At 40.8% G+C, this 11,326-nt stretch overlaps 1 protein-coding gene across 1 annotated transcript; it reads left to right on the forward strand.

The window, feature by feature from the left end:
- Positions 1-6,941: 6,941 nt before the first annotated feature.
- Positions 6,942-7,563, forward strand: POLR2E (RNA polymerase II, I and III subunit E). Its single transcript, XM_050757450.1, is given in 3 exon segments — positions 6,942-7,074; positions 7,077-7,454; positions 7,457-7,563. Coding segments are annotated over 3 exon segments (618 nt in total).
- The last annotated feature ends 3,763 nt before the right edge of the window (positions 7,564-11,326 follow it).

Consider the following 11,326-nt stretch of genomic DNA (forward strand, 5'->3'; position numbering starts at 1 on the left):
GACTCTGCCTGAGCAGCTTGAGGAGGGATCTTTGTGTGGGGTCAGCCTGGCACGGGATGTGAGAGCCCAAGTGGGGAAAGGACGTCATCCTAGGCAGTAACAACCTGGTGAAGAGAGTCAGAACTCTGAGCAAGAGAAATGATGTCTGTGTAGGGGAGGGGCTGCAACGAAAAAGAACCAGCATGCCTTGGAGAAATGCCTGATTCCAAGGCTCAGACAGGGAAAGAATAGGATGGGCCTGGAACATCCCACTGTGCCAGAAGCCAGAAAGTATTCAAAGAATGATGGGGACAGGGCAAAAGGACACAGATGACAGCTTTAAAGGGTTTCCTCTAGCCAAATTAGGATCCATTCAAACATCAAAATAATGATAGCAATGAGTAAAGTAGGAATAAAATAATAAAATGAATAACATCAGATAACATTAAATGAAAAGTGGAATAAAATAAACCTTGAGTCTATACAAATCTAAATAAATACAAGGATAAATTAAAGTATGATGAGGAATGAAATAGTTACATAGTTTCCAAGTAACTTCATGCAAAATATTCATTAATTACAAAGAAGAAAATGGTAACTTTATAGTGGAGAAAATAGGCGGAAACCAGTACATCAAATTGAACCTCATCAGGAATAGAACAAATTAAAGTTTTGTGCCCCCTTATAGAACAAGAAAAACATGGCTAACTATGTAATGTTTCTGCCACTGTAGCATAATCTGGATCTATTTATGAGGAAACCTGAGACAGACACATATTGGGAAATGTTTTACAAAATAACTGGTCTGTGATATTCAAAAGCATCAAGGTCTTAGGAGTCAAGGAAAGATTGATCTAAAAAGACATGAGAACTAAGTGCAAACCGGGATGTAGAACTGATCCTTTTGTTACAAAAGGCATTACTGGGACTAAATTGGTGAAACTTGGATGTGGTTTGAGGATTAAGTAATGGAGATTCATCGTTGTTAGTTTCTGGATTTCAATGTTGCATGGTGGTTACACAGGACAGTGTCCTTGTTTATAGGAAATACACACTAAAGGATTCAGGAGGAGAGGAGTGATGAGAATCAGATCAGCAATTTATGTTCAAACGGTTCCATAAGCTATTTGTATTGAACTTGCAACTTTTTCTGTAACTTTGTATTTATTTCAAAGTAAAATGATAATAAAACTCAAAGCTGCAGTATTGAGACTAGCAATAGGGGTAGAGGGGGACTATTTAAGAGGCGATGACACCCTCCCGAAGGTGAGAGATGAGGGTGGTTTAAAACAGACGGTAGCTCTGGCAGGGGCAGGAAGGGGATCTGATTATGGATATACAGCATACCAAAGATGCTGCATGGTTTTCTGATGGGTTCCATGAGAGATGAAAGAAAGAAAGAAAGAAAGAAAGAAAGAAAGAAAGAAAGAAAGAAAGAAAGAAAGAAAGAAAGAAAGAAAGAAAGAAAGAAAGAAAGAAAGAAAGAAGAGAAAGAGAGAAAGAGAGAAGGGAGAAAGAAAAGAGAAAGAGAGAGAGAAGAGAGAGAGAGAGAGAGAGAGAGAGAGAGAGGAGGGAGGGGAGGGAGGGAGGGAGGAAGGAAAGGAAGGAAGGAAGAAGGAAGGAAGGAAGGAAGGAAGGAAGGAAGGAAGGAAGGAAGGAAGGAAGGAAGGAAGGAAGGAAGGAAGGAAGGAAGGAAGGAAGGAAGGAAGGCAGGCAGGCATTCGAGGATTCCAGTGTTTGGGGCCTGAGCAACTGGAGAGATGGAGTTAACATCAATGACCCAGGAAAGGTTATAGTTCCACCCTCTGCCTCCTTCCATTCCTCTACCCTTGCTTGCTTTCTGTGTCCTGACTGAAAACCACAGAGTGCCTTGACCATTCTGTGACCCAGCCAGCTGCGGGTTTTTCCCAGCAGATTTGAGCCCACTCCAAGGCATTAAACATTCCCAGGTGCTGATAAAGGTATCTAGGCTGTTGCCCAAAACACTGAAAGAAACTGGCCCAGCTGAGTCATTCCTTAAACCCTCATATAAACCCCATGCTCTGAGCCCCTGGCAGCAGGCATACCTGCAGAGAATACCCCTTCCCCCTCACTCTCCACACCAAGGATTGCTGCAGCACTCTGTATAAGTTTCCCCAGTAAATGCCTTGAACTGGTCACCTGGCTTTCAGTGCTTCTTTCTTTAGAAACCTAGCTCCATCTCCAGACGGTTTGAGGGACTCCCTTGTGGGAATTGCCCTGCCCTTACTTCCGGAATGATTCTAGCAACAGATTTGGCAGTATGAAACAGTACGGCGGATTGAAAGCAGGGGATGGATGGGAAGATCAAGAGTTCAGCTTTCAATCTATTGAGTTCAATAGGTCTATTGGACATCCAAGTAGATATATCAAGTAGGCCTTTGGATATATGAGTACAGATTTCAGAAGAAAGGGGTTTGGGATGAGATATAAATTTGAGAATAGTCACTACATGTAAGTTGGAAAACTAGATGAAACCATCAAGTGTATGACTACACATAGAAGAGAGAAGACCATATCCAAGGAGATATAGATAGATAGATAGATAGATAGATAGATAGATAGATATAGATATAGATATATAAAAAATCTCCAAACATTTATTACTTTAAGAGATATATATCAGCTGGGCACAGGGGCTCACGTCTGTAATCCCAGCCCTTTGGGAAGCCAAGGCAGGCAGATCACTTGAGGTCAGGAGTTTGAAACCAGCCTGGCCAACATGGTAAAACCCCATCTCTACCAAAAATATAAAAACTTAGCTGGTGTCGTGGCACATGCCTGTAATCCTAGCTACTCAGGAGGCTGAGGCAGGAGAATCACTTGAACCCAGGAGGCAAAGGTTGCAGGGAACCAAGATCGTGCCACTGCACTCCAGCCTGGGTGACAGAGTGAGACTCCGTCTCAAAAAAAGAAAAAGAAAAAGAAATATATCAGCTTTATTCATAATTGCCAAAACTTGGAAGCAACCAAGATGTCCTTCATTGGATAACTGGATAAATCAACTACCGTGCATCCATACAATGAAATACCATTCGGCACTGAAAAGAACTGAGCTATCATATAAGGAAAAGACATGAAAGAGACTTAAATGCATGTTGCTGAGAGAAAGAAGGCAATCTGAAAAAGCTATATACTATGCGATTCCAACTACATGACTTTCTGGAAAAGGCAAAACTATGGAGACAGTAAAAAGATCAGTGCTTGCCAGAGGTTAATGGAGAGAGACAGATGAATAGGTGGAGCATAGAGGACTTTTAGGGGACTGAAATACTCTGGATGGCACTGTAACAGTGGATACATGTCATTATACATTCCAACCCATAGGATGTACAATACCAAGAGAAACCCTGGTTATAACTATGGTGGCTGGGTGATGATAATGTGTCAATGTAGGTTCATCAGTTGTAACAAAGGTAGCTCTGGTGGGGGATGCTGATACTGAGGCTATGCATGTGTGAAGCATGAAGTATATGGGAACTCTCTGTATTTCTATTTTCAATTTTGCTGAGAACCTAAAATTATGCTTTAAAAATAGACTTTTTAAAAAGACAAATTTACAATAATCTAAAAAAGTTTGTCTCTTTGATTTGCCACATCAAAATTTTTGTTCTGATAAGCTGATCTTATACAAAATTAAAAATGTATATACTTGTCTCCTAAAGATACCTAGAGAAAAAGAGAGGAAGATTAGTTATGCTGAACATAGCTTTTGCTTTAAAATTAAATTCATCTTTTAAAAATGCCATTTGTTTATAATAAAATAACCAGTGACTTGTATTAGCCTGAACAGTTCTTGATTTTGCCTTCTTGTCTCAGTGGCTCTCTGTCTTAGATTCTGTACCAGATCATTGTCTTAAGGCCCCTGACAAAGGCTACCTAACTCTAGGACACAATGTCAGTCTCATCTCATGAGGGGGGATCTGAAGTCAGAAACAGAGAGGGAAGGGAATAATTTTGCAGATTTTCATGTAGTAGACATAGTAGGTTATAGTAGACAAGTAATCAATATTTGTTAAGAGAATATAGACATATAATTGATACTGATTGATGATTGAAAGAGTGAATGTGTTTATTAATTTACAAATTGATTGGAATGCTCAGCTTATACTCACGACTTTTTTTCCTATTAAATTTTAGACTTGGGGGTTGTACCCCTCTGGGCTTATTTAATTTCCTACACAAAAGAACATTTTTCCTTGAATATTTATCAAAACTTTAAAATATCTTAAACATCCTTAAACCAATTCTGCTTTTCCACTTCCCCATTATTGTCAATAATGTCATCCTTTTGTTCTCATGGCATAACATGCATGGAGCTGCTCTATGTGCCCTAACAGTGTAGCAACTCCACTCCATGTTAAGCTCAAGAGACACCTGAGCCACAAAGGACAAAGTTGTGGCCTCAGCCAGCACAGCCCTTGCTCCCCAAACAGTACAATCTATGGCATAATTCACCAGGAAGTCCCAAGCCATTAGTAAAAATGTGGAACTTCAGAGAAAGGGAGTGTTTGCTTTCACAAAGAAATCTTGATGATTCTTCCTGACTTCAGCCTGTCCTCTGTCCCTTTACTTTCTCAGCACCTTCACTCTGGCCAGAGTTTGCCCCCATCTGCCTGCCTGCCTCCTGCTTCTTTCAGCCGCCACAATTCCATACTGTACTTTGCCCACTGGGACTTTCCACACTGGTAAGGAAGCAAAGTAGAACCCAAAGCAAAATGTGCTGAACAGACCAAACACACATTTCATATGGATAGGAGGTATAATCTAGGCTATAAAACTCTTAGAAGAAAACAGGGGGAAAAGCTTCAAGACATTAAATTTAGCAATGATTTCTTGGACGTGACACCAAAAGTAAAGACCAAAAAACAAAAAAAAAAGAAGAAAGAAAAATAGATAACTGGACTTCACCAAAATTAAAAACTTTGGGCTGAGCATGGTGGCTTATGCCTGTAATCCCAACATTTTGGGAGGCCAAGGCGCACAGATCACTTGAGGCCAGGAGCTTGGTACCAGCCTGGGCAACACGGTAAAACTCTGTCACCACTAAAAATACAAAAATTAGCCAAGTATGGTGGTGCATGCCTGTGGTTCCAGCTACTTGGGAGATTGAGGCAGGAGAATTGCCTTAACCTGGGAGGTGGAGGTTGCAGTGAGCCGAGATTGCACCATTGCATTCCAACCTGGGAGACAAGAGTGAAAAACTCAATCTCAAATAAATAAATACATAAATAAATAAATAAAAACTTCTGTGCATCAAAGGACACTATCAACAGTGTGAAAAGGCAACACACAGAATGGGAGAAAATCATACATTATAGGGGATTAATATCCAGGATACATTTAAAATCCCACAACTCAAGAAAAACAATAACAAAAAAAATCTGATTAAAAAATGAGTCAAGGATGTGAACAGACATTTATTGAAGGATATACAAATGACCAAATAATCACATGAAGAGATGCTCAACATCACTACGCAGTGGGGAAATGCAAATCAAACCACAATGAGATACCACTTCATACCCTTAGGATGGCTAGTATAAAAACAAAGCAAAACAAAAATTAACCAGTGTTGGCAAGGATGTGGAGAAATTGCTGTATGTCACTGGTAGGAATGTAAAATGGGACAGCCATTGTGGAAAATGGAATGGAAGTTCCCCAAAAAATTAAATATAAAATTACATAATCCAGCAATTCCATTTCTTGGGTATATACCCAAAGGAGAGAGATATTTGTTCACCAATGTTCATAGCAGCATTAGCCACAGTAACTAAAAGATGGAAACAACACAAGTGTCCATCAATAAGTGAATGGATAAACAAAATGTACTATATACATTTAATGGAATATTATGCAGCCATTTGGAACAAACTTCTGCAACATGCTACAACATGGGTGAACCTTAAAGGCATTATGCTTAAGTGAAAGAAGCCAGTCACAAAAGGACAAATATTGTATAATTCTACTTGTTTGAGGTACCTTGAGCAGTCAAATTCCTAGAGACAGAAAGTAGAATAGTGGCTCCCTTGGGCTGGATGAGGGGTGGAATGAGGAGTTAGTACTTAACAGGTGCAGGGTTTCAGCTGGGGAAGATGAAAAGATTTTGGAGACGGATGGTGGTAACAGTTGCATTGTAATGTGAATGTAGTTAATGCCACAAAACTACACTTAAAAGTGGTTAAACTAATACATTTTGTTATGTATACTTGTCACAACATAAAATAAAATCTGTCTAGGAGCCGTGGCTCATGCCTGTAATCCCAGTACTTTGGAAGGCCGAGGCAGGATGCATCACTTGAGGTCAGGAGTTTGAGACCATCCTGGACAATATAGTGAAACCCCGTCTCTACTAAAAATACAAAAATTGGCCAGGCGTGATGGCACATGCCTATAATCCCAGCTACTTAGGAGGCTGAGGAGGGGGACATGCTTGAACCCAGGAGGCGGAGGTTGCGGTGAGTCAAGATGGTGCACTGCACTATAGCCCAGGTGACAGAGCAAGACTCAGTCTCAAAAAGAAAAAGAAAAGAAAAAATATAATCTAACTTGACATAATGTAAGACATACCAGTCATGAATTTTATTAACTCTGAAACATAAAATAAAATAGAAAAATCAAAGTTATAAAAAATAGAAGAAAGGGAAGTCCTAGCCAATGTAATAAAGCAAGAACCTAAGATAAAATGCGTATTGGAAAGGAAGAAGCAAAACTATGGTTATTTATAGACAGCATGATTATAAAAAACCTATTGAATCTACCCAAACAAACGCTAGAATTAAAAAGTGAAATTAGACCTCTTGGAGCATATAAAACGTCTAATTGTTGTCCTATTTGCCACCAGCAAACAACCGGAAAATAAAGCTTTTTAAAAATACCATTAAAAAATATCAAATCCCTAGAAAGGCGCCCAGTAAAAAAATATGTAAGATTTTAGGGCGGCCATGGACAACGAGGAGGAGACGTACTTCCTCTGGAAAATCCGCAAGACCATCATGCAGCCGTGCCACGACCGTGGCTTCCTAGTGACCTAGGACAAGCGTGACCTCACACTGAAGGAGTTCAAAGCCCAGTTTGGGACAAGCCAAGTGAGGGGCAGCCGCGGTGCACAGACCTCACTGCGCCGGTGGCCCACAAAGATGACCCCACCGACCAGATGTTTGTGTTCTTTCCAGAGGAGCCCAAGGTGGGCATCAAGACCGTCAACGCGTCTTGCCGGCGCCTGCAGCAGGAGAGCCTCACGCGGGCCCTCATTGCGGCGCAGCAGGGCATGAGGCCCTCTGCCAAGCAGTCCCTGGTCGACATGGCTCCCAAGTACATCCTAGAGCAGTTTGTGCAGCAGAAGTTGCTCCTCAACATCACAGAACACGAGCTAGTAGTCCCTGAGTACGTCATCATGACCAAGGAGTGGGTGACGGAGCTGTTGGCCCGATATAAGCTCCGAGAGAACCAGCTGCCCAGGATCCCACCGAGCGCTATTTTGGGATAAAGGATGGGCAGGTGATGAAGATCGTCCAACCCAGCTAGATGGTGGGCAGGTACCTCACCTACCGGTTGGTGCAGTAACCACCTCCCTGACAGCTCCTAGAGGCAGACACATGGACAGTGACCCCCGTCGCCTGCAGGACGGACGCCCTGCCCTGCTGGAGTCTGGCCCGCCAGCTCTCTCCCAGCTGCTACTGCTCTGGACTCCCCAAGGCAGGTGGCCTCCACTCAAGTGCTCCCGTCCTGGGGTGAGGCTTCCCATGGCCCAGCCCGCCCCATTCACCTGTGCATTTTTGCAAGATGCGGCCTCAGGAGGGACGAGACCCCCACAGGGAGGCGACCTGGGGGCAGCTTGTACCCCGGGTTCTCGCCCAGACTGCTCTGGGTTCACTCTGTTGGGGGTTTTGGTTCCGTGTCTCCCACCAGCCACTGCTTCCTCCCGGGCTCTCAGCCTCCCACCCCTCGTCTTTCCTCTATCGGTGGCCCTAATGCATAGTGGCCCCCACACAGCCTTGGCTCCTTAGTCCATTCACAACCGTGCACGTTCTCAAGCCACCACGGCGCGAGATTCTAACTCAGCGGAGTTTTCGGTTGTTGTAGGAGGTTGGGTGTTTTCAAACATTAAAGACATTTTGAGTAAACAAATTTGCCTGATATAAACTTCAAATATATATATATATGTAAGATTTTATCCAGACACAGTGGTGCATACCTGAAATCCCAACCTCCTAGAGGACTGCTTGAGCACAGGAGTTTGAGGTCAGCCTAGACAACACAATGAGTCTCTCTCTCTCTCTCTCTCTCTCACTTTCTCCCCTTCCCTCTCCTCCCTCCCTATCTCTCCTGCTCTCTCTCTAACTGATTTCCAACTGAAAGCTGCAAAACATTGCTAAAGGAAATTAATGAAGAACAAATAAATGTTTATGGACAATTCTTTGAAAGCTGAATGTTAAGATGTCCATTATTTCAAAATTGATATATAAATTCAATACAATCCCTATTAAAATTACTGTCAATTTTTTGTAAAAATTGGCGAGTCTAAAATTTATATAGAAATGCAAAGGAACTAGAAAAAACTTTGAGAAGTTACTTCTTAATTTTAAGATTTACCAAAAAGCTACAATAGGCAGGGTACTGTGGCTCATGCCTATAATCCCAGCACTTCGGGAGGCCCAGGCAGGCGGATTACTTGGGTCAGGAGTTCGAGACCAGTCAGGCCAACATGGTAAAAATCCATCTCTACTAAAAATACAAAAAAAATTAGCTGGATATGGTGGTGTACACCTGTAAAACCAGCTCCTCGGGAGGCTGAGGCCAGAGAATCACTTGAACCCAGGAGGTGGAGGTTGCAGTGAGCCCAGATAGCACCACTGCTCTCCAGCCTGGGTGATATAGTGAGATTCCATCTCAAAAAAAAAAAAAAAAAGCTATAATAATTAAGTGTTTGGTATAAGCATAGGTAAATAAATCAGTAGAACAGAAAAAGAGAGTTCAATAATAGATATGCTGAATTGATTTTTGAACTAGGCACCAAGTAAATTCAATGGGTCATTTGGGGTTTTTTTCAATGGGTCATTTTTTTTTTTTAACAAATGCTTCTGGAACAGTAGAATATTTGTACAGAAAAAAAAAATGAACCTTGATCTCATTTCACTCAATATACAAAAATTAATTTAAGATGGATCATAAACCTAACCATAAAAACCAGGACTATAAAGTTGCTAGAAGAAAACATATAAAAATATCTTTGTGACCATAGGAGTCCACCAACATTTCTTGAATAGGACAAAAAATGCATTAATAAAACATTAAGAGACTGGATTTCATCAAAATTTTAAATTTTTACTCTTTAAAAGACATCATTTACAATATAAACAGGCAAGTCGCATATAGGAAAAAAATGTATTCACCACATATGTATGACAAAGAATATATTTGTATTCAGAACATAAAAATATCTCCTAAAAATCAATAATAGAAAGACAACCAATTTTAGAAATGGGCAAAAGATTTAAACAGTCACTTCATGAAAGAAGATACATGACTGGTCAATAAGCTCACAAAAAGTTGTTGAATGACATCAGGGAAATGCTAATTAAAACTACGATGAGACAGTATTTCATTCACACTAAAATGGCTTAATCAAAGGCTGACTAAACCAAATACTGACGAGGATGAAGAGAAACTAGAACTCGCCTACACTGTTGGTGGGCGTATAACATGGTACAACCTCGTTGGAAAACTCTCTGGCAGTTATGTATAAAGGTAAACATATATTTACATATGAACCAGTAATTCCACTCCTACATATTTAGCAAAGAGAAGTGAAACATATGTTCACAAAAAAAGAAAAACTTATGTAAGAATACTTATGAAAACTGGCCAGGCACAGTGGCTCATGCCTGTGATCCCAGCATTTTGGGAGGCCAAGGCAAGCAGATCACTTCAGGTCAGAAGTTTTAGACCAGCCTGGCCAACATGGTGAAACCCATCTCAAATAAAAATACAAAAACCAGCCAGGCGTGGTGGTGCTCACCTGTAGTTCTAGCTACCTGGGAGGCTGAGGCAGGAGAATCGCTTGAACCTGGGAGGCAGAGGTTGCTGTGAGCCAAGATCACACACTGCGCTGCAGCCTGGCTCACAGAGTGAGACTCTGTCTCAAAAGAAAAAAAGAAAAAAAAAGAATACTTATGAAAACTTTATGTATGATAGGCAAATACTAGAAACAATCTCAAACGTCAATCAATGGGAAAATGTATAAACAAATTGTGGTATATTTACACAATGGAATATTACTCAGAAATGAAAAGGAACAACTGCTGATACACACAACATGTGTGAATCTTGCAGATACCATGCTGACTGAAAAAGAAAAACAGACACAACAAATATATACTGTGTGATTCCATTTAAATGAACTCCAAAGACAGGAAAAATTAATTAATGTGGATGGAAATCAAAAAGTGGTTGCCCCTGGAAAGAGGAGGAATTGATTGGAAAGGGGTATGGGAGAATTTGTTTATTTTATTTTATTTATTTTATTTTATTTTATTTTATTTTGACAGGGTCTGGCTCTGTTGCCTAGCCCAGGCTGGAATGCAGTGGCACAATCACGCTCACTGTAGCCTCAACCTGGAGTATGAAAGAATTTTCTAAGGTCGTGTTAATATTCTGTATCTTATTTTGGGGGTGGCAAATTGAGTCAATCCAATTGTCAAAACTCAATAAACCAAACATTTGATAAAGGATTAACATCCAAAATATATAAAGAACTCAACTCAATAGCAAGAAAACAAATAATCTGATTTAAAAATGGGCATCAAATTCAACAGAACTGAAGGGGGGAAAAAAAAAAAAACACAATAATCTGAATAGACATTTCTCAAAAGAAGACACACAAATGGCCAAAAAGCATATGAGAAAATGTTCAGCATCACTAATCTTTAGGGAAATACAGATTAAACCCACATTGGGACCAGTTGTGGTGTATCAGGGGAACCACCCCCAATATTTCAATGTAGGTTCTTTTCTATTTTCCCTAAGTGTCGGCCAGTCTGAGAAATAAAGGAAAAGAGTACAAAAGAGAGAAATTTTAAAGTTGGGTGTCTGGGGGAGACATCACATGTCGGCAGGTTCCGTGATGCCCCCTAAGCCGTAAAACCAGCAAGTTTTTATTAGTGATTTTTAAAGGGGAGGGAGTGTATGAATAGGGTGCGGGTCACAGAGATCACATGCTTCACAAGGCAATAAAATATCACAAGGCAAATTGGGGCAGAGGAGATCACAGGACCGGGGTGAAATTAAAATTGCTAATGAAGTTTTGGGCACACATTGTCATTGATAA

This window comes from Macaca thibetana, chromosome 14, assembly GCF_024542745.1.
Source record: "Macaca thibetana thibetana isolate TM-01 chromosome 14, ASM2454274v1, whole genome shotgun sequence".
Classification (NCBI taxonomy): Eukaryota; Metazoa; Chordata; class Mammalia; order Primates; family Cercopithecidae; genus Macaca; species Macaca thibetana.